The 24,750-nt window shown below is 44.3% G+C and overlaps 1 protein-coding gene across 1 annotated transcript; it reads right to left on the reverse strand.

The window, feature by feature from the left end:
* Positions 1 to 1,316: 1,316 nt before the first annotated feature.
* Positions 1,317 to 23,730, reverse strand: LOC115107105 (myotrophin). Its single transcript, XM_029630490.2, has 5 exons — positions 23,491 to 23,730; positions 23,259 to 23,359; positions 16,381 to 16,494; positions 13,417 to 13,500; positions 1,317 to 2,606 (listed from the first exon to the last, which is right to left on the reverse strand). The coding sequence occupies exons 2-5, from the start codon at positions 23,325 to 23,327 to the stop codon at positions 2,520 to 2,522; spliced, it is 354 nt and encodes a 117-aa protein (XP_029486350.1). The 5' UTR covers positions 23,328 to 23,359; positions 23,491 to 23,730; the 3' UTR covers positions 1,317 to 2,519.
* Positions 23,731 to 24,750: the final 1,020 nt, after the last annotated feature.

The following is a 24,750-nucleotide window of genomic DNA, read 5'->3' on the forward strand; positions in this document are numbered from 1 at the left end:
GATATCAGCCAGCCCGCCCACTTCTATAAAAGAAGCACCATTGGATATCAGCCAGCCCGCCCACTTCTATAACAGAAGCACCATTGAATATCAGCCAGCCCGCCCACTTCTATAACAGAAGCACCATTGGATATCAATGGTCAGCCATACTCAATATACTTCACAAACATGTACATTAGCACTGTTCCAATGTGCAGCTCCTTTCGATAAGACCATTGTTTTAGATGGGGTGTGTGTCAAGTGATGGCCAATGGGCCAGGATGGGTTCCTCGAGCGGGTCCACGGTATTCCATTGATAGTCAGCGATCAGAACATAACATGCAATGTGTAGGGATGAGAAAGCAGATTATGATCTCAGACGATACAAAACTGGCTCTTCATTAAGCCATGCGTCATTTAGTGAAATATGAAAAAGACCTGGGCCCTGCCTTCACAGCACATTGTTGTATGTTTCAGACTGATGTCATGCTCTCAGCCCTCCTCTGTACAGAGCAATGTGCCTGGTAGGTGACCCATGTCGACAAGCGTCAGGGAAGCAATTCAATGGCCATACTCCCCCATACCATTAAGATTCCTCATTCACCTCCTGAAAGACACAGGCCTATGTGAGTTGAAAAGGGAGACTTCGTGCAGGTCAAGCTCATGAACACGGCCTGATTTATATTGAGAAGCCGAAGGATATGAACAAAAAGACACCAACGAAGGGAAAATCAAATGCCAAGATGTCAAAGAAATTAAACCTCATCCTATAGCCCGGAGAGAGCAACAGACCTTGGATACAGTGTTCCATTGGCCCTTTACCCAATGGGAGGCAACTGGCTAGGTGTTAGTCATCAACTAAGCAGAGGGTATTATGCACAGGGAGAGCTAGCTAGTTTACCTGGGACCGAGGGCACTCTAAAAGAGGCAGCATTCAGAGAACAATATGAGCAAGTCATTTTTTCCATGCCAGAGACAATCTCACCACTCCGAGAGCCCAGACAGTATAATGAGGAATCAATAGCTGCTGCTTGTTATTCATTCAGGACAACACACTGTGCTCCAGGCTCAGACACAGCTGGAGGAGGGCTTTGCTGCTGACAGTTTGACAAAGACAAGCAATACTCAAGTCATTAAGATGGAGGGCATCTAGTATGGATCGCAGTCTTGCAAGTAAGTGTGCGCCGAGACGTGTATACAAAGGAACTAATATAGATTACAGTTAAGTGTGTTCACCGCTCAGAAGTGTCCGTTCTAAGAGCAGAGTCAATGAGTGTTTTTCTATTTGAAAGACTGCTGGTATTGTCAACTTTTCAGTCATTACCACACGAAGAGAATAATTTTAAGATTTTTTATTTCAGTTTTTACAGCCTTTTCCTCACAACGTTGCCAGAGAGAAAGCGTTTTGTATTTTGTTTTCATTGCATTGTAATTATTTGAAAGCAACCAAAAGAGGAAGGCAGCCATTTTTGAGAGCGTAGCAGTAGAAGCAGAGGAAGTTATGAAATGCAGCAGAGCCGGCAGGTTAATCAAACCCAGAGAGCGAGAGGACGATAATTTCCCCGATCCACAGTTTGAACCCTAAACCCACCCATTCATATAATAGAAAACAGACAGCGGCAACAAAGGATTGCAGACCAGAACATGTTCAAAACTCACTCAAAGGGAAAAATATTATGCAATTCTAAATTGCATAATGGTCAATGTTGACATAATGCCATCACTACACAGCAATGTTTTAATAAGTAACAGATTCAAAAACAATTTTTACATACATTTTGTAATGCCAACATGGTGATTGGTCAAGGGGGTATTTACGCTATTATTATACGTTAGAGTAACCTTGGTCATTAATGTTTAGTGTGATATATTATCAGTAGAGGGTTACGTAGAGAGTGGGTAACCAATATTATTAGCAGCCTAAACAGGACCTACCCTCTCATACAGTACAAACCCCCCTAGTTGAAGCGCTGGACAGTTAGCCAGTCAGGTCTACAGAGAAGAGCTACAGTACACAGCCAGGGGAAAGAGGCGGCCATCTTACTGGGCTAATAGAATATCTTTACAACCGTTCTCCATCTAGCACAACTGATGTTTAGAAGATGAATATAACCAAGTGGTCTTACAATATTGAAAACAGGCCACAAAATTGAACACTATTGAATGTCTCCATTTTGTCTGCCAACATCTTTGTGAAAGGAGTGCACACAGGACTTGAGAGCGATCATATTTAAGCGCTAAGCTCTATTAATTTTTTACATTGCATCCTTGTGTGTTCAGGGAAGGTCCAAGTCTGGGTGCTTTTCCCCTCAGTGTTTGGTCCCTAAGGGAGACATGATTGACAAGTCCATCCAGTCAATGGCTACTGAAGAGGCAAGAGAAAATCCCTACAACTTAAAAAAAAATAAAACAAAAAGGGAAATCCAAAAAACACAAACAGACAAAGCAGTGCTAAAGACAGAGGTCGGGGGAGGGGTGTGTCCATCTGGTCTGTCTGGGGGACCACTGCTGCATCCGCCCGTCCCTTCTAGGCTCCCGTCTCACTTGAGGAGAGCCTTGATGGCGTCGGTCTCGGCGGCTTCGAAGGCGCTCTGGCCATCCGGTCCTTTCCGCTCCTTGTCGGCTCCCTGGGGGAAGAGAGATACATGACAGGGAGACATTATGACCTGAGTGGAGCATCAAGGCCTCAACCTCAGTGTGAACCCACTCTCTCAAAATTAACTACAGGCCAAGGTTAGAGTCAGTGTTCACCCTACACCCCCCAATCTAGCCCTCTACCGAAGGCCACAGGTTCAGCCCATCAGTAATGCTCTGTGAGAGTGTGGGCCAACCTGCCTGTCCCCCTCAACCCACTCTGACAATGTCGTGTCTCTCACCCTCCCCAAGTGCATTCAAAAGGACCGGAAAAGCACTGTGCAGAATCACTGATTAACTAATCACCTAGCATCCCAAACATTATAGGTTCAAGATGAGCAAAGCTGTGGAGTGCCCTGCTCTGGCAGATTCACTCTAACCCAATGTTTCACACACATTTCAGAACAAGACAGTGAAGGTGAATGAGGGTGAAGGGAATGCAGCAAGGGCTGTAAATAACGGACAAAGGGGGATAAAACTGACGAGTGGTCGAGCATTACCAGACCAACGACTTTAATGGCAAACTTTAGCCTCTTAGCGGGGGCTTACGGAGCCCGGGCCGAGAACACGCCATTGAGTGGAAAAGCCTGACCCACTTTGAGTGCCAGGCAGAAAGTGTGTTGGAGATGTATAGATATACACACACATACACGGTTAAAGTCGGAAGTTTACATACACATAGGTTGGAGTCAATAAAACTAATTTTCAACCACTCCACAAATTTCTTGTTAACAATTTAGTTTTGGCAAGTCTGTTAGGACATCTACTTAGTGAGATAAACAATTGTTGGAAAAAGTATGTGTGTTTAGACAGATTATTTCACGATCACAATTCCAGTGGGTCAGAAGTTTACATACACTAAGTTGACTATGCCTTTAAACAGGTTGGGAAATTCCAGAAAATGATGTCATGGCTTTAGAAGCTTCTGATAGGCTAATTGACATCATTTGAGTCAATTGGAGGTATACCTGTAGACATATTTCAGGGACTACCTTCAAACTCAGTGCCTCTTTGCTTGACATCATGGGGAAAAAAAATCAACAAAAAACCATGCCAAGACCTGAAGACCTCCACAAGTCTGGTTCATCCTTGGGAGCAAATTCAAAATGCCTGAAGGTACCACGTTCATCTGTACAAACAATAGTACGCAAGTATAAATACCATGGGACGACACAGCAGTCATACCACTCAGGAAGGAGAGGCGTTCTGTCTCCTAGAGATGAACGTACTTTGGTGCGAAAAGTTCAAATCAATCCCAGAACAACAGCAAAGGACCTTGAAGATGTTGGAGGACACAGGTACAAAAGTATATATATCCAGAGTAAAACGAGTCCGATAGCGATATAACCTGAAAGGCCGCTCAGCAAGGAAGAAACCACTGCTCAAAAAAAAAAACATAAAGCCAGACTACGGTTTGCAACTGCACATGGGGACAAAGATTGTACTTTTGGGAAAAAATGTCCTCTGGTCTGATGAAACAAAAATATAACTAACTGTTTGGCCATAATGACCATCGTTATGTTTGGAGGAAAAATGGGAGGCTTGCAAGCCGAAGGAACACCATCCCAACAGTGAGGCAACGGGCTGCAGAGATTAAACAGGACTGATGGATACCCTCTTCGATAGGAATCTCTAAATTGGGGGAGGCTACATTTAAGAGTTTATTTGCATCTAGCAACACAGTTTACATTGTTCTGATGCAACTTTGTGAAGAAAAAAAGTTATTTTCAATGACGACCTGGCTTAGTGAGATTGTATGGGTTTCAACTAGAGGTCGACCGATTAAATCGGAATGGCCGATTAATTTAAGCCGAATTCAAGTTTTCATAACAATCGGAAATCTGTATTTTTGGACATTTTTTACACCTTTATTTAACTAGGCAAGTCAGTTAAAAACACATTCTTACTTTAAATGACGGCCTAGGAACGGTGGGTTAACTGCCTTGTTCAGGGGCAGAAAGACAGATTTTTACCTTGTCAGCTCGGGGATTCAATCTTGCAACCTTACGGTTAAACTAGTCCAACACTAACCACCTGCCTCACGAGGAGCCCGCCTGTTACGCGAATGCAGTAAGAAGCCAAAGTAAGTTGCTAGCTAGCATTAAACTTATCTTATAAAAAACAACCAATCATACATTTCTTTTAACTAGGAAAATTGTGTCACTTCTCTTGCAACAGAGTCAGGGTATATGCAGCAGTTTGGGCCACCTGGCTCGTTGCGAAGTGTGTGAAGACTATTTCTTCCTAGCAAAGACAGCCAACTTCGCCAAACTGGGGTGGTTTAACAACAGCACATTTGCGGAAAAAAAGCACAATTGTTGCACAACTGTACTTAACCATAAACATCAATGCCTTAAAATCAATACACAGACGTATATATTTTTAAACCTGCATATTTAGTTAATATTGCCTGCTAACCTGGCTCGTTGGAACTCTGAAGACTATTTCTTCCTAACAAAGACGGCCAATTTCGCCAAACGGGGGATGATTTAACAAAAGCGCATTTGTGAAAAAAGCACAATCTTTGCACGACTGTACCTAACCATAAACATGCCTTTCTTAAAATCAATTCACAGAAGTATATATTTTTAAACCTGCATACTTTGCTAAAAGAAATCAAGGTTAGCAGGCAATATTAACCAGGTGAAATTGTGTCACTTCTCTTGCGTTCATTGCACGCATAGTCAGTGTATATGCAACAGTTTGGGCCGCCTAATTTTACGTAATTATGACATAACATTGAAGGCTGTGCAATGTAACAGTTCCGTATTTCACTGAAAAAAATAGAAAAAATTGTGTGAGATGATAGGTCATTAATACGGTCGAATACGGAAACTAAGACTCGTATTTCTGTCTGTTATGTTATAATTAAGTCTATGATTTGAGCAGTGGTAGGCACCAGCAGGCTCGTAAGCATTCATTCAAACAGCACTTTCGTGCGTTTTGCCAGCAGCTCTTCGCAATGCTTCAAACATTACGCCGTTTATGACTTCAAGCCTATCAACTCCCAAGATTAGGCTGGTGTAACCGATGTGAAATGGCTAGCTAGTTAGCGGGGTGCGCGCTAACAGCCTTTGAAATGTCACTCGCTCTGAGACTTGGAGTAGTTGTTCCCCTTGCTCTGCATGGGTAACGCTGCTTTGAGGGTGGCTGTTGTCGATGTGTTCCTGGTTCGAGCCCAGGTAGGAGCGAGGAGAGGGACGGAAGCTATACTGTTACACTGGCAATACTAAAGTGCCTATAAGAACATCCAATAGTCAAAGGTATATGAAATACAAATCGTAGAGGGAAATAGTCCTATAATTCCTATAACTACAACCTAAAACTTCTTACCTGGGAATATTGAAGACTCATGTTAAAAAGGAACCACCAGCTTTCATATGCTCTCATGTTCTGAGCAAGGAATTTAAACGTTAGCTTTCTTACATGGCACATATTGCACTTTTACTTTCTTCTCTAACACTTTGTTTTTGCATTATTTAAACCAAATTGAATAAGTTTCATTATTTATTTGAGGCTAAATTGATTTTATTGATGTATTATATTAAAGGTAAAATAAGTGTTCATTCAGTATTGTTGTAATTGTCACTATTACAAAAAATAAAAAAGGCCGATTAATCGGTATTGGCTTTTTTTGTTCCTCCAATGATCGGTATTGGTGAAAATTCCTGCCCTGCCTATCTAAGGTCTTCGAAAGCCAAGTCAACAAACAGGTCACTGACCATCTCGAATCCCACCGTTCCTTCTCCGCTGTGCAATCTGGTTTCCGAGCCGGTCACGGGTGCACCTCAGCCACACTCAAGGTACTAAACGATATCATAACCGCCATCGATAAAAGACAGTACTGTGCAGCCGTCTTCATCGACCTTGCCAAGGCATTCGACTCTGTCAATCACCATATTCTTATCGGCAGACTCAGTAGCCTCGGTTTTTCGGATGACTGCCTTGCCTGGTTCACCAATTACTTTGCAGACATAGTTCAGTGTGTCAAATCGGAGGGCATGCTGTCCGGTCCTCTGGCAGTCTACGGGGGTGCCACAGGGTTCAATTCTCGGGCCGACTCTTTTCTCTGTATATATCAATGATGTTGCTCTTGCTGCGGGCGATTCACTGATTCACCTCTACGCAGACGACACCATTCTATATACTTTCGGCCCGTCATTGGACACTGTGCCATCTAACCTCCAAACGAGCTTCAATGCCATACAGCACTCCTTCCGTGGCCTCCAACTGCTCTTAAACGCTAGTAAAACCAAATGCATGCTTTTCAACCGATCGCTGCCTGCACCCGCATGCCCGACTAGCATCACCACCCTGGATGGTTCCGACCTTGAATATGTGGACATCTATAAGTACCTAGGTGTCTGGCTAGACTGCAAACTCTCCTTCCAGACTCATATCAAACATCTCCAATCAAATCAAGAGTCAGCTTTCTATTCCGCAACAAAGCCTCCTTCACTCACGCCGCCAAGCTTACCCTAGTAAAACTGACTATCCTACCGATCCTCGACTTCGGCGATGTCATCTACAAAATGGCTTCCAACACTCTTCTCAGCAAACTGGATGCAGTCTATCACAGTGCCATCCGTTTTGTCACCAAAGCACCTTATACCACCCACCACTGCGACTTGTATGCTCTAGTCGGCTGGCCCTTGCTACATATTCGTCGCCAGACCCACTGGCTCCAGGTCATCTACAAGTCCATGCTAGGTAAAGCTCTGCCTTATCTCAGTTCACTGGTCACGATGGCAACACCCATCCGTAGCACACGCTCCAGCAGGTGTATCTCACTGACATCCTAAAGCCAACACCTCATTTGGCCGCCTTTCGTTCCAGTTCTCTGCTGCCTGTGACTGGAACGAACTGCCAAAAAAATAAAAAAATAAATAACTGAAGTTGGAGACTTTTATCTTCCTCACCAACTTCAAACATCAGCTATCTGAGCAGCTAACCGATCGCTGCAGCTGTACATAGTCTATTGGTAAATAGCCCACCCATTTTCACCTACCTCATTCCCATACTGTTTTTATACTGTTTTTATTTATTTACTTTTCTGCTCTTTTGCACACCAATATCTCTACCTGTACATGACCATCTGATCATTTATCACTCCAGTGTTAATCTGCAAAATTGTATTATTCGCCTACCTCCTCATGCCTTTTGCACACATTGTATATAGACTGCCCATTTTTTCTACTGTGTTATTGACTTGTTAATTGTTTACTCCATGTGTAACTCTGTGTTGTCTGTTCACACTGCTATGCTTTATCTTGGCCAGGTCGCAGTTGCAAATGAGAACTTGTTCTCAACTAGCCTACCTAGGGGGACCCAGACGTAGCAGTACTCCACAGGCCTCATTTACACAACAGCACCACTTCACCCCCTGACGCTCACCTCAACAAGACTCCTAGTCAACAACCTGGGAGAAGGCTGCTACCTACATACAGGAGCCTTCCAGCACCATCTAATGAGCATTCCCTGACTCATTATTTAACTGGAGCTAGCGAGCTGTATTGTCCAGTGAAGACCAACTCGTATTGCCTTACACCGACACGGCTTCTCCCTCTCTCTGGGCTCTACTAAGAGGGGGGAGAGCCTCCTCCTCCCCATCCCTCAAGTCTACAGTTGTCATCTTATCTACCATGGACATCCACCGGTCTCCACTTAGAATAATGAGCTAGTCTAAAATGGGAATACTGACAGTAAACACTGACGGTCCAAACATCCACCCAGGAAGAGATTGAGGCTGGAACAAGTTATTTATTTAACCTTTAACTAGGCAAGTCAGTTAACAACAAATTCTTAATTTACAAGTGACGGCCTACCCCGGACGACGCTGGGTCAATTGTGTGCCGCACTATGGGACTCCCAATCACAGCCGGACGTGATACAGCCTGAACTAAGCGAGATGTATGCTAGCCCTAATGAATAAGAGTGACCCAGTCAAATAGAGAGCCAAACACCACGGTGTGTGTGACGTGCAGTAAGTAGTAATAGGGGTTTAGGTAAGTCTGCCACTCGGCCGAGGTGTCCATTAAGTCTTCATTATGCCATTAAGTGGAAATGACAGACTGCCCATGCATATTCAGGCCCTCAGACCTCGTCCCCCCAGGAATGGTTATAAAATGTGATGCTTACAGGAGTCCATCGACCCGCCCACTCCAGTCAAGCGGCCATTCACAGGGCATATTTTACATGGCCTTGAACGAGGGAGAAGAGGAAAGAAAGGAGAGATCTGTATGGGGATGGAGAAACAGACTTGTTGGCTGCACTGTGCTCAAAGAAGTGGGAAAAGATAGGACGGCTGTTTGACCAAAACACAAGCAGGGTGCTGATGGCTGAAACAGGACAAGGAGGGGGATGCTGTACTGTAAGACAACAGTGAGGGGGATGCTGTACTGTAAGACAACAGTGAGGGGGATGCTGTACTGTAAGACAACAGTGAGGGGGATGCTGTACTGTAAGACAACAGTGAGGGGGATGCTGTACTGTAAGACAACAGTGAGGGGGATGCTGTACTGTAACATTTACATTTAACAGGCGCTCTTATCCAGAGCTACTTCCAGTAGTGAGTGCATACATTTTCAGAGGTCCCCCGTGGGAATTGAACCCACAAGCGCCATGCTCTACCAACTGAGCTACACGGGAACCACTAGAAGACTGAAAACGGTAGTACTAATAAATATAAAACACACACACACACAGTCGTCCACAACGATCCACTTCTGGCATCTATTGCCGAGCACATGAAAAAGTATCTTGGCTAGTTAGCTTTTGGGACTAAACATAGTCCTGAGAGAAGCTTAATAGCATCCACGACACAGTACGAGCACGTCTCACTCCCCCCAGTCCTCCCCCTTATAGCTAGCAACATGCCCATAGTGGTGTGCAGAAGGCTACATTTAGACAGTAGGATTGTGCAGACTACCATTTCCTCCCCAACTCATTTCCTGTTACCCAGCCCACCCTTTATCCAAGTGATAAATCCATCACGACACATTCTTCACTCTGCGGTGCCCATAGACAATCACTTTCCCTGGCTTGCCTAGCAGTGTAGACTGGGGCCTGATCAGGAGGATGTAACGTTACAGAACATTCTTCTGTAGATAGAAAAGGTATGACGTAGAACAGATGATTGCCAGAGAATGAGTAGAGCTGACACGGTTCCTTATTCCATCTGAAAAGTTGCATGTCACTGAATACACCCCAGGTCTAATGCAGCTAGGAGACTAGAAAAGGCTAGTCTGAATAATATCATACTCCTGACCCAAGGGCCAAAGTCAACAGTCCACTGTTAAGAGTGAGGCTTGGGACTGTAATGTATTTTTGACTGCTTTATATACAAGTACAGTGTATGTACAATGTATGTATACTTAGCAATAAAGCGGTATAAAAAAATATTAGATTTGTCCGACGAAGGGGGGGTGAGGGGGGGGGGGGGTCGATGGGTTAATAAAAATCTATTTTAAAACGAGTGGATGTTGTTTAGGGAGGTCTTCTCAGTGTTGATTCATAATTAATAAGCTTCATGTTGTTCGGTAACCGTCTCTCTGGCCTGTAGTCAAGTTAGCAACTCTCCTTCCCCAGCCTGCCGGCTGGTTAGGGTCAGACACAGGGTTAACAGGCCTTCGATAATGCAGGAATCCACCTGGGGGCAGTCAGAGGTCAGCTCAGGGGCACACTTCCAAGACTATCAAGCATTTTGTCCAGTGTGAAAACTTGAGTTATCATGAATCATACATCCTGGTAGTAGTGGACTACCGATGCAGTATCAGATTCCTCTGAATGTTTCTTAAAGCTGAATAAACGAGCGGATTTGAATCAATGACTAGACATTCAAGCACTGGCCTGCTGTTGCTGAGAAAGTGCTTCAGAGCTCCAGTCCTGCTGCTTCTGGCTGAAAGGAGCCATCAGGCTGCTGTGGTGTGAAGCGGCGACTCATCTCTCCTTGCACTCCGCTTCGGGCCTAACCCCTGATGATGAGCCCTTGGCTGGTGGCGACCCGGGCCTGCCGTCGCCTGATGACAAATGCCACATTCTCATATTTGCCTGAAGGAGTTTCAATTGCTGATTCATGGCGCTCAGACTATCCCCTCCCTACGAGGTGATCTGGTTCAATCTATATATATATATATATATCTATATATCTCTCTCTCCGTCACTTCATGCATCGTAACTGTGTCCTCTCCATAAGAGGTGTCCACTCCTAGTAATGTTGGTGCCGGGCGATTTACGTGGAGGGTCATGACCGTAGGATGCAAAGAGAGGCGCCACTTGGAGGTTGGACACAGGCAAGTGGTAGCGTGTTTTGGTGGTCCCGTCACGGGTAAGTCCCTTAACCGCTGTGGCGCTGGCTCAATCGGTGAGTGAGGACCGCCTACGCAACTCCCGGAGAAGCGTAGCACGGTGCTTTCGTGTACCCTGCCTCAGCCTGGCTGGGAGAAGACAGATGCTTACCCACTGGAAATATTAGCCTGTTGGTTTCCACTGTCACAGTCAAAAACACAAACTCAATCCATCCACGTACAAATGCTGAGGCATACGTGTGTGTGTGTAAATGTATATACACACACACACACGCATACATGTATGTATGTATCTGGGATTCTCTGCCTCTAACCCTATTACAGGGGCTGAGTCACTGGCTTACTGGTGTTCTTCCATGCCGTCCCTAGGAGGGGTGCGTCACTGGGCGGCAGGGTAGCCTAGTGGTTAGAGCGTTGGACTAGTAACCGGAAGGTTGCAAGTTCAAATCCCCGAGCTGACAAGGTACAAATCTGTCGTTCTGCCCCTGAACAGGCAGTTAACCCACTGTTCCTAGGCAGTAATTGAAAATAAGAATTTGTTCTTAACCGACTTGCCTAGTTAAATAAAATTAAAATTAAAAACTGGAGTGCGTTGAGTCACTGAGGTGGTCTTCCTGTCTGGGTTGGTGCCACCCCCTTGGGTTGTGCCGTGGCGGAGATCTTTGTGGGCTACACTTGGCCTTGTCTCAGGATGGTAAGTTGGTGGTTAAAGATAACCCTCTAGTGTGGGGGCTGTGCTTTGGCAAAGTGGGTGGGGTTATATCCTGCCCGTTTGGCCCTGTCCGGGGGTATCATCGGATGGGGCCACAGTGACTCCTGACCCCTCCTGTCTCAGCCTCCAGTATTTATGCTGCAGTAGTTTGTGTGTCGGGGGGCTAGGGTCAGTCTGTTATATCTGGAGTATTTCTCCTGTCTTATCCGGTGTCCTGTGTGAATTTAAGTACGCTCTCTTTCTCTTGGAGGACCTAATGACACCTTGTTGTCCCCAGCCCACCTGGCCGTGCTGCTGCTCCAGTTTCAACTGTTCTGTCTGCAGCTATGGAACCCTGACCTGTTCACTGTGATTAATATTATTTGACCGTGCTGGTCATTTATGAACATTTGAACATCTTGGCCATGTTCGGTTATAATCTCCACCCGTCACAGCCCGAAGAGGACTGGCCACCCCACATAGCCTGGATCCTCTCTAGGTTTATAATCTCCACCCGTCACAGCCCGAAGAGGACTGGCCATCTCTCATAGCCTGGATCCTCTCTAAGTTTCTTCCTAGGTTCTGGCCTTTCTAGGGAGTTTTTCCTAGCCACCGTGCTTCTACACCTGCATTGCTTGCTGTTTGGGGTTTTAGGCTGGGTTTCTGTACAGCACTTTGAGATATCAGCTGATGTAAGGGCTATATAAATAAATTTGATGTGTGTGTATATATACACACGTTTTATGAAAGCAATTTGTAATTGTACTGACATAAAAAAAGGCACATTCACGAGGTAACGAAATGTCCATATTGTGCGTCTACCCTTTGTGCTGTGCAAGCTACGAGTGGGGGGGGTTGCATCCATTTCACAGCAGTTTTGCACGTTTTCAGAGGGAGGCAGAGAGAGCGAGAGAGAGCGAGAGCGAGAGAGAGCGAGAGAGAGCGAGAGGGAGCGAGAGGGGGAGCGAGAGGGGGAGCGAGAGGGGGAGCGAGAGAGAGGGGGAGAGAGAGGGGGAGAGAGAGGGGGAGAGAAATAGGGGAAAGTGATATAAGCCTCCACAGGGCTTACTATTAGAGAACAGAGACATCTGTAATTTCTATGTGGCTGCACCACAGGTACCTCACTGAGCCGGCATGCCATGATAGCAGCTGGGAAAACGTGAGCTGAATGAAAACTAACACCACACAGTGAGTGACTGACTCCTCCACAAGGCAGTGCCCAAATCATGTCCTGTATGCACACAGTTCTGCATCAAACAAACAGGGTCTGAAAATCACTGCTCTACGACTGCACTGTGATAGTAGTTACTGGGTACTATGCTAAGATGTTTTTAATAATTCGACAAAGATCACCGCTCAAAGAACACATCATCTGATTGTATGAATCCAAAATGGCTGCATTACAGGACTGTAAAAGCAGCTCCTTGGTGTCCAGGAGAAGTGTTGGCACCGCACCACCACTCCTCCTAACTACAGACGTGTCACATTCAGCCACTGGATCATCATCATCATCATCATCTCAGTGTTCCAGAGCTGAGCGAGAGGTGTGTGGAGCTAGCTAGTGGGATAGGAACAAACAGCAGCAGTGCTGTGTGATGAGGTCTGGGAACATTCCAGCTCCATCCACACAGAACAGAAGGTTTGGGCAGGCAGGACCAGACAGTCACTGAACATTCAGCCTTCATTGTAGTCCTTTGTCATACAGGAGTTCCTCTCAGCAGCAGTTACACATCACACACAACTTCCAACACAGAAATGGCTCTGACGAGGGTAAAGACAGCTCTGTGCATGTGTGTGCGGCGTTACCTTTTCTAGCAGGATCTTGACACAGGTGAGGTGACCCTCGTACGTGGCAGAGAGCAGCGGAGTGATACCATGTTTGTCTGGGGCCTGTGGGAGACCAAAGAGAGTGGGAGAAAAAGAGAGTGGGCGGGTTTGTGCGTGGACAGGCGCCATACATCAGCAGACCAGTCGTCCCTGCCTCCAACACAAGGGCACTCTCGTTATCAGAGGAAATAACTCAGAGGGAGCGCTTTTATTTCTCTCCTTATCACATCAATGAATAATAAAGGAAACCCACTCTGCCACTATTTATCTCCCCTGTTTCAGGAGCCCTGGCTGGGGCCCCTTATCTGAAGGGACTGGGGGAGACGGAGTTACACATTCTGCGTGTGTGTGTGTGTGCGGGGGGGGGGTTTGTGATAAAAGACTAGAGGAAGCAAAATAGTGTAACAGCCAGACTGATGGATGTTGGAGGGAACGACAAGCGTGTTGATCAGACCATGAGGCAGATAAGGGAGGTTGGGAGAGGACATGGCTCTACAGACTGTGTGCAGTGAGAGTTGGGCCTAGTTAACAAGCCCTTCAAATTCACACAGGTACATTAAGGTAAGAACTTCCAGTTCTAGCAAGTATCGCCTGAACGGTCAACACGTGTCTGTGTGAAACTAACATCTTGGGTCAGTGACACCAATAAGCACGTTCATTTTGTTGCATTATTGAGGGCCTGAGGGGATTGAGACCAAAGTACAGCTTCGAATAAGGTTAAGTATTTCTAATGATATTAAGAACAGTTGCACACCAAGGCTACCTAGAAAGATACTAGCGCAGAACTGTACAATACAATAAGGTCCCCTTCCCTAACTTGTAAATGCCACAACCATCACTCTACTCAATCCCATTGTAAAAGCAGACCGATTCCCTCCACTGCAGTGTGGTAATGGGTTGAGGCTCAGGGGAGCATTCTGACAGACTATGTGGTCAGTTAGTCTTTGCTGCTCTGAGGGAATTGATGGGAGAGATGGCTTCAGGAGGAATCCCATTGGTCCAAACATAGATCTTAACCACTCTCTACAGGTCTGAACAACACTAGCAGAGTCTACAGTAGTTAAGTCATGTCAGTCTGCGTCGTTTTTTATTTATTTAACTAGGCAAGTCGGTTAAGAACAAATTCTTATTTTCAATGACGGCCTAGGAACAGTGGGTTAACTGCCTTGTTCAGGGACAGATTTTTACCTTGTCAGCTCGGGGATTCGATCTAGCAACCTTTCAGTTACTGGCCCAACGCTCTAACCACTAGGCTACCTGCAGTCTCTGTCGTTACTACAGTATGTGGTTGACTATAGTGGAAGCATTGTAGGAGTGGATACAGAACAAGGGACTTGTTCTCTGGTACCATTCAATAAGCAAATTAATGCAAACACAGAATGGGAAAACGCATCATTCCTTCCTCCTTGGTCATCAGTAATAACTGATCTCTAACGTAAGCAGATCGGTGACAGAGAGGCCCACCACCACAGCCTTCTTCCATATCAGTACTAATAAAATAAAAAGGGACTGATATTAGATTACAGCAGTAGGACCTATATCGACAGCAGTATTCTAATAAGTGTATAACAGCGGTAGGACCTATATCGACAGCAGTATTCTAATAAGTGTATAACAGCGGTAGGACCTATATCGACAGCAGTATTCTAATAAGTGTATAACAGCGGTAGGACCTATATCGACAGCAGTATTCTAATAAGTGTATAACAGCGGTAGGACCTATATCGACAGCAGTATTCTAATAAGTGTATAACAGCGGTAGGACCTATATCGACAGCAGTATTCTAATAAGTGTATAACAGCGGTAGGACCTATATCGACAGCAGTATTCTAATAAGTGTATAACAGCGGTAGGACCTATATCGACAGCAGTATTCTAATAAGTGTATAACAGCGGTAGGACCTATATCGACAGCAGTATTCTAATAAGTGTATAACAGCGGTAGGACCTATAGCGACAGCAGTATTCTAATAAGTGTATAACAGCGGTAGGACCTATATCGACAGCAGTATTCTAATAAGTGTATAACAGCGGTAGGACCTATATCGACAGCAGTATTCTAATAAGTGTATAACAGCGGTAGGACCTATATCGACAGCAGTATTCTAATAAGTGTATAACAGCGGTAGGACCTATATCGACAGCAGTATTCTAATAAGTGTATAACAGCGGTAGGACCTATATCGACAGCGGTATTCTAATAAGTGTATAACAGCAGTAGGACCTATATCGACAGCAGTATTCTAATAAGTGTATAACAGCGGTAGGACCTATATCGACAGCAGTATTCTAATAAGTGTATAACAGCGGTAGGACCTATATCGACAGCAGTATTCTAATAAGTGTATAACAGCGGTAGGACCTATATCGACAGCAGTATTCTAATAAGTGTATAACAGCAGTAGGCCTATATCGACAGCAGTATTCTAATAAGTGTATAACAGCGGTAGGACCTATATTGACAGCAGTATACTAATAAGTGTATTACAGCAGTAGGACCTATATTGACAGCAGTATTCTAATAAGTGTATAACAGCAGTAGGACCTATATTGACAGCAGTATACTAATAAGTGTATAACAGCAGTAGGCCTATATTGATAGCAGTATTCTAATAAGTGTATAACAGCAGTAGGCCTATATCGACAGCAGTATTCTAATAAGTGTATGACAGCAGTAGGCCTATATTGACAGCAGTATACTAATAAGTGTATAACAGCAGTAGGCCTATATTGATAGCAGTATTCTAATAAGTGTATAACAGCAGTAGGCCTATATTGACAGCAGTATACTAATAAGTGTATAACAGCAGTAGGCCTATATTGACAGCAGTATACTAATAAGTGTATAACAGCAGTAGGCCTATATCGACAGCAGTATTCTAATAACTCTATAACAGCAGTAGGCCTATATTGATAGCAGTATTCCCACTAGCAGCTCTTACATTGACATCTGCTCCCTTGGAGAGGAGGAACTCCAGCATCTCAGCCTGGCCACAGTCAGCAGCATAGTGCAGGGGCTTCCTGCCACCCTCCAGGGTCCTGTTCACATCCTCATCCTACAAAAAAACTAAACACGGTTAAGACACCATCATCACCGACACAACTTCCCCTCCTGTATCAAGACTTGGTCACCCGCTTGCAAAACAAGAAACATAACTGTGTGCATGTCCGTACAGTAAGTGTTTAATACAATGGAAATCCCTTTGACTTACTATAGTACCTGGCTAGCAAAAGGACAGAAATGGATTCCCAGACAGCAGTTCTATAAGTCACCTATATGTTAGCTAGGACCTACGGTGTACCCATGAACAGGAAACAGTACCTACTCTGAGCTTGCGTGACAGGGATATATCTTTTTACAGGAAGCAAGAGTGTGATGGAGAGACACTGGAGCTGGGGTTGAGAGCTGGGGTTGGGGTTGAGAGTGCATGGCTATCCTTCGTCTCGGTGTTGGCCTCCAGCAGACTCAGATTTTTCACTTTAAAATGTATGCCAAACTAAAACCATTGATTCAAAGTTTAACAAAATCATACAGCTCTATGCACAATGACTACTTCAAACAATTTCCACAGTAAATTAAATTAAATTTACACTAACAAAAAAACTTGATGAAGTCTGGTAACAGAATTACAGTAATGTCCCTAAGTTACCAAACTTTGTTTATGCATAGTTTCTGTAAAAATGTGTTTTTGTAAATGTTCAGTGGAAATTGTTAAGAGTAGGCAAGTCCTTGTGCATAGAGTTGTATGGTTTGTCAAACTTTGAAATCAATGGTTTTTGTTTGAGTCTCCGCATAATTCCATTACCGCGTAACTGCCCTAAGGCAACAAGCCTATCAGGAGATGAGTCAGGGTCTGGGCTAGTCTTTAGCTGTGCCGGCCGGGCGTGATAATCAATCTGGCTCAGAGGAGGTTACAGACAGGCTTTGGGTAATGCTCGCACCACTCACCTGCTCTCAAAAGCTTAGGCTAGACAGCACAGTGATCCAATGGATGCCGTTGCTGCAATTCATTGGATTTCTGAAGCTTGATAGGTCTCCATAGCTCAGGTAAATGTAGCCTATGGTCAATCCATGTGTTGTAATCAGAGTTTACACGTTCCGCTCTACTCTCTCATGAGTTAGGCTAATGTAGCCTGGTTATAAAGGTTCCTATTGGATAAACTGAGACAGCAGCTGCAGATGCTATTTGCCCTTCCTGCAGTTCAAATAAACTCAGCAAAAAAAGAAACGTCCTCTCACTGTCGACTGCGTTTATTTTAAGCAAATACGTGTATGAACATAAGATTAAACAGACAAACTGAACAAGTTCCACGGACATGTGACTAACAGAAATGGAATAATGTGTCCCTGAACAAAGGGGGGTCAAAATCAAGTCAGTATCTGGTGTGGCCATCAGCTGTATTAAGTACTGCAGTGCATCTCCTCATGGACTGCACCAGATTTGCCAGCCCTAGCACTCACCCTCCGATCCAACAGGTCCCAGGATGTGCTCAATGGGATTGAGATCTGGGCTCGTCGCTGGCCTTAGCAGAACACTGACATTCCTGTCTTGCAGGAAATCAAGCACAGAACGAGCAGTATGGCATTGTCATGCTGGAGGGTCATGTCAGGATGAGCCTGCGGGAAGGGTAGCACATTAGGGAGAAGGATGTCTTCCCTGTAATGCACAGCATTGAGATTGCCTGCAATCTCCAATGATGCTGTGACACACCGCCCCAGACCATGACGGACCCTCCACATCGATCTCGCTCCAGAGTACAGGCCTCGGTGTAATGCTCATCCCGTCGACGATAAACGCGAATCTAACCATGACCCCTTGTGAGACAAAACCGTGACTCATCAGTGAAGAGCACTTTTTGCCAGTCCTGTCTGGTTCAGCGACGGTGGGTTTGTGCCCATAGGCAACGTTGTTGCCGGTGATGTCTGGTAAGGACCTGCCTTACAAAAGGCCTACAAGCCCTCAGTCCAGCCTCTCTCAGCCTATTGTGGACAGTCTGAGCACTGATGGAGGGATTGTGCGTACCTGGTGTAACTCGGGCAGTGGTTGTTGCCATCCTGTACCTGTCCCGCAGGTGTGATGTTCAGATGTACCGATCCTGTGCAGGTGTTGTTACACGTGGTCTGCCACTGGAGAGGACGATCAGCTGTCTGTCCTGTCTCCCTGTAGCGCTGTCTTAGGAGTCTCTCAGTACGGACATTGCAATTTATTGCCCTGGCCACATCTGTAGTCCTCATGCCTCCTTGCAGCATGCCTAAGGCACGTTCACACAGATGAGCAGGGACCCTGGGCATCTTTCATTGTGTTTTTCCAGAGTCAGTGGAAAGGCCTCTTTAGTCTCCTAAGTTTTCATAACTGTGACCTTAATTGCCTACAGTCTAAGCTGTTAGTGTCCTAAAGACCGTTCCACAGGTGCATGTTTATTAATTGTTTATGGTTCATTGAACAAGCATGGGAAACAGTGTTCAAACCCTTTACAATGAAGATATTTTACATTTTTTTTTTACAGATTATCTTTGAAATACAAGGTCCTGAAAAAGGGACGTTTCTTTTTTTGCTGAGTTTATGAATACATATGACAAACATAACTGCTTTCCCCAACAGTGATATGTGTAGGCAAACTGCTCTCGCTACTAGCTGTATGACTGGCTATATGCACCAATCACCCACAGAGCCCCACTGGTCTGCCTCTGGCATGCTCCCCTGTATCACAATTCGCCTGAAGGTCAAGGAAAAGAGTGGGAAATGGATTCCACTCCATTTTACAACCAATCCAAGTGAATCCATTAGGCATGATGGAATCTCATCCCCGTTCTAATAGTTTTCAAATATTACCTCCAGGAGCTGGGTGACACGGGGCCTAATTTAAATGGTTTCATTAGGGTTGAGGGATAAGGGAAACCACAGTGGATCACAGTCTAATATGTACAGTATTAAGTGTCTAGGAGCTGCCTGCTTTTGAAAAATCTTTGGCAACGGGCAGAAAAACCCATCCCTGCAATTGAATGGCCCATATCTGAAACATTTGCATCCTACTGCAACTTAATTGTAATCTGAGATGATTGGGCTGGATATACACAGGCAGCCCAATTCTGATCTTTTGGTCAATTACTGGCAAAACATCTGATATGATTGGCCTTAGCACTAATTAGTGGCAAAAGATCAGAATTGGGTTGCCTGTGTAAACGCAGCCTTTGCGATCAATATGAGTGCTTTATTAATGTTCTTGCTTGCCAAAATCAGTAAAGACTTGTGAAATAGCCATACCTCTGACATTGATTACACTCAATTACCAAAAGCTGAAAAGGAAAGCAGAACCTAAATACTGACCAGAAATGTTCAGGGCTAGGCTATTTCACAGAAGTTAGACCTACAGTTGATGTCGGAAGTTTCCATACACCTTAGCCAAATACATTTAAATTGTTTTCCCACCATTCCTGACATTTAATAAGTAAGAATTATCTGTCTTAGGTTAGTTCGGATCACCACTGTGAAATGTCAGAATAATAGGAGAGAATTATTTCAGCTTTTATTTCTTTCATCACATTCCCAGTGGTTCAGAAGTTTACATATACTCAACTTGTATTTGGTAGCATTGCCTTCAAATTGTTTAACTTGTGCCAAACGTATTGGGTAGCCTTCCACAAGCTTCCCACAATAAGTTGGGTGAATGTTGGCCCATTCCTCCTGATAGACCTTGTGTAACTGAGTCAGGTTTTGTAGGCCTCCTTGCTCGCACATGCTTTTTCAGTTCTGCACACAACTTTTCTATAGGATTGAAGTCAGGGCTTTGTGACGGCCACTCCAATACCTTGACTTTGTTGTCCTTAAGCCATTTTGCCACAACTTTGGAAGTATACTTGAGGTCATTGTCCATTTGGAAGACCCATTTGCAACCAAGCTTTAACATCCTGACTGATTACTTGAGATGTTGCTTCAATATAGCCACATCATTTTCCTGCCATCTGTTTTGTGAAGTGCACCAGTCCCTCCTGCAGCAAAGCACCCCCACAACACAATCTTTGTCCCCATGTGCAGTTGCAAACCGTAGTCTGGCTTTTTTAATGGCGTTTTTGGAGCAGTGGCTTCTTCCTTGCTGAGCGGCCTTTCAGGTTATGTCAATATAGGACTCGTTTTACAGCAGATATAGATACTTTTGTACCGGTTTCCTCCAGTAACTTCACAAGTTCCTTTGCTGTTGTTCTGGGATTGATTTGCACCAAAGTACGTTCATCTCTAGGAGACAGAAAACATCTCCTTCCTGAGCAGTATGACAGCTGCGTGGTCCCATGGTGTTTATACTTGCATACCATTGTTTGTACAGATGAACGTGGTACCTTCAGGGGCTTGGAAATTGATCCCAAGGATGAACCAGACTTGTGGAGGTCTACAATTTTTTTTCTCCTGAGGTCTTGGCTGATTTCTTTTGATTTTCCCATGATGTCAAGCAAAGAGGCACTGAGTTTGAAGGTAGGGCTTGAAATACATCCACAGGCTATTTGACGTCAATTGGAGGAGTACCTATCAGAATCTTCTAAAGCCATGACATAATTTTCTGAAAATGTCCAAGCTGTTTAAAAAGGCACAGTCAACTTAGTGCATGTAAACCTCTGACCCACTGGAATTGTGATACAATTAATCGGTCGGTAAACAATTGTTGCACAAAGTAGATGTACAAATCGACTTGCCAAAAGTAGTTTGTTAACAAGAAATTTGTGGAGTGGCTGAAAAATTAGTTTTAATGACTCCAACCTAAGTGTATGTATCAGTTGATTAGCTATAAAGAATAGAGGTCTGATTGTCTAGCTCCTAGCATACAGTCTAAACCAACTGCATAAAAAGAGCTCTACAGGCCTACCGATTCATCAGTGTGGTTAGGCTTTCAACAAGTTGAACCACAGTTATTTTAAAGGTTTTCAACCTACACCATACTGGCTAAACCTGAAACCACAAGCCATGTTTCAGTATTACTTTCAGGTACTTTACAGAAAGATCCAATGATTAGACACCTTAAGTACTGTGCATTTGAAAAAAGTAGTCAAACCCTCGCCCCTTTTCCACATTTTGTTACATTCCAGCCTTATTCTAAAATGAATTAAATTACTCAATACCCCATAATGACAAAGCAAAAATAGGGCTAGAAATTTTTGAAACTGTATTAAAATAAAAAATATGAATACCTTATTTACATGTATTCAGACAGTGGCTTCCATCATTCTTGAAAATGGAAGAAGTTTGGAACCACCTAGACTCTTCCTAGAGCTGACTGCCCAACCAAACTGAACAATCGGGGGAGAAGGGCCTTGGTCAGGGAGGTGACCAAGAACCCGATGGTCACTCAGAGCTCCAGAGTTCCTCTGTGGAAATGGGAGAACCTTCCAGAAGGTCAACCATCTCTGCAGCACTTCACCAATCAGGGCTTTATGGTAGTGGTCAGACAAAAGCCAAACCTCAGTAAAAAAAAATGTTTTTACAAGGCCCATGGCAGCCCTAAAGGACCCTCAGAAAGAAGATTCTCTGGTCTGATGAAACCAACATTGTACCCTTTGGTCTGAATGCCCAGCGTCGCGCCTGGAGGAAGCCTGGCACCATCCCGACGGTGAACCATGGTGGCGGCAGCATCATGTTGTGGTGATGTTTTTCAGCGGCAGGGAATGGGAGACTGGTCAAGATCGAGGCAAAGATGAACGGAGCAAAGTACAGAGAGATCCTTGGTGAAAACCGCTCCAGAGTGCTCAGGACCTCAGACTGGGGTGAAGGTTCACCTTCCAACAGAACAACAACCCTAGGCACACAGCCAATCTATTTCAAGGAGACGCCTACAAAACGACTGCCACCATTGAAGTGTAATTCAAATATGATTAATTGAAGTTTCAGAGCCTATTTCATGTCTAGAATTGGACCAAAATAAGTTAGTGGCTAAAGATGACCAGTTTACAGACCAATAGCTAATGTGTCAGTGCTCTAAAAATTGTATAGGTGTGGCCTGAAAATTAGTGAGCCTCAGTATGGAGGCTGAATGATAATAATAATTCTAACAGTTTCCCTGAACATCCTCATTCAAAGCAGACACGTAGTACGATTAGGCCTACTTAATGTTTTCAACACCATGAAGTTAGCAAGCCAGCATTCTAGATAGATCTGCCTTGCAACAAAGCTCTTTGACACCCGCCCACTTCACACTACTTCACACTAGCTGTCACAACACGGACAAGTGGATCTGGCTATAGCTAGTTACAGACTGCTTGCTAAAACCAAGCATAACTGATTCTCAAGCAGGAGCCAACTATCTAGCTAAATACGTAGTTTATGTTAGCTAGGTACTTGACCATATATATATATATGCTTGGTTTTAGCAAGCAGTCTGTGTGTGTATATATATATATATGCGCTTGTCTGCAGAAATTGTCATTCATTAGGCAATAGTAAACAGACACACCGATTGAATCAGATGACAAGTTGTTACAATGGGGATGCAACGTAGCTAGCTAGCCATTTATCTATCTAGTATGGTAAATTACTTGGCTAGCGCTACCTATCCAATCTACCCAATATAGCTAGCAATTGTTACAAACGTTTGTAAAAGCAAACCTTCTAGCTAGCTAACTACAATGAGTTTATGATAGTTGAGTGAACGGATAGTTAGCTAATGTATGCATGCTAAGCTAGCTATGAAAGCTAGCTACCTAGCTAACCTTGCAACGCCATAGCTAGCTAACGACGTTTGCTAGCTATACAGACAAAACATAGCTAGCTATTGTTCGCTAGATAGCACACTTACTAGCCTGATTTGCGAGTAGGTCATCTACAGTATATCGTACCTTCATTAAGGTCTTAACCTCGTCCAGGTCTCCATTTTTCAAGGCCCACATCAATTCTTTATCCCCCATTTTCTTGTGTTCAACAGTTCACTGCGGCTTCCCTGTTGAAAAAGGCAGCTGTCAAACTTCTCTGTAGGCAAGCAATGCTTGACAGATCTCTCAGTAGTAAAGGGAAAGACGTCTATAACATTTGCAGTGTTACATGAATTAAATAATTTTACAAATTGAACACCTGGTACTTCTAGAGTGCAGGCAATTGTTAAAAAATAAAGTTTCAAAGAAAGGACAGTAGAGGAGGGGTCCGCCTTTCTCTCGTGAAGCGTTTCCGATGCCGCACATCCGGAAGTTAACCTTTCTTCAGTCGGCTTGCCAAAATCTAGTCAAAATTGTCTAGATCTAAACAATTAACTCTAAAAAAAACAAGTTTAGGGTTAGGCATAATGTTATAAGTGCAGTTAAGGTTAGGTTCAAGAATTGTAGAAATGGGCGGGGTTTATGAATTTGTGGCTGTGGTAACTAGTGACGACCCGAGAACGCAGATCTTCTTCGTGTGAATTTCCGCCAGACGAGACGGTTTTTTCAGTATTGCAGCCTTTCTCACAGTTCGGAATGTGAATTCCACATTTGTGACAACAACAACATCAAAACATATATGGAAATGTGAACTGGAGAAATACCATTTGCAACACCCACTAACCCTGCACCTATAAAATCAAAACACCCCCCTATCCCACTACTGTTCTCGAACAGTTCCTACTCCTGGCCACTAGCTTGGGAGGACAGGACTCCTTCTTTCGATATCTCCTGTACCTATTCTACAGTAAAATCTTTCACTCCCAATCACTTTTCTGCTGTTGCTACTACTTTATCTTCTGCGTCTTCCGTTCCTTTTCATCTGTGCTGTACAGTTAATTACCATAGCTATGAACGCCAAGAAACCAACCTTGCTAAAACACAAACTGTTTCAGGACACTCATTCCTGCCCTACTACTTACTGGTATTCTCTCATAATCCCTTACCCTTTGCCCCTCATCCTCTACTTTCCTCACTGCCTCAGCATATGTCACTTTCTGCACTGCTCAAACCCTTGGAACCTCAACCTGTTTCACTCGCACATGATCCCCAGCAACATAGACTCAACATTGAAACACCCTACTTTTCCCTCTGAAACTACACTTTCCTTTGTCCCATGTCCTCCTGCACACTTCCCACACCTCAGAATGTCCCTCCCACACACTGCTGCAACATGACCATAACCTTGACACCCACAAAAACTCTCACGGGATAACTAACATATCCAAGCATGACTTTATCAGGCAAACACTCAATATCAAGGATAGACAGGGTCTCCTCAGTCTCACGCTAAACACTGGATCTGCATCTCACCAAATGGCATGCATCACAGATACTGAGGATCTTCAACTTCAGTTGATCCATCTCCACACTCAAATCCATAATCACTGACTCCCCCCCTTTATTTAACTTGGCAAGT

Source organism: Oncorhynchus nerka, linkage group LG23 (genome assembly GCF_034236695.1).
Source record: "Oncorhynchus nerka isolate Pitt River linkage group LG23, Oner_Uvic_2.0, whole genome shotgun sequence".
NCBI lineage: Eukaryota > Metazoa > Chordata > Actinopteri > Salmoniformes > Salmonidae > Oncorhynchus > Oncorhynchus nerka.

Bases quoted from the DNA above. Each gene is read 5' to 3' on its own strand.
- LOC115107105 (XM_029630490.2), bottom strand. From the start codon at position 23,327: ATGGGGGATAAAGAATTGATGTGGGCCTTGAAAAATGGAGACCTGGAC. The intron at 16,495-23,258 runs GTACGATATACT...GTTTTTTTGTAG, and splicing joins AGGTTAAGACCTTAATGAAG to GATGAGGATGTGAACAGGAC. The intron at 13,501-16,380 runs GTAAGAGCTGCT...GGTCTCCCACAG, and splicing joins CCAAGGGAGCAGATGTCAAT to GCCCCAGACAAACATGGTAT.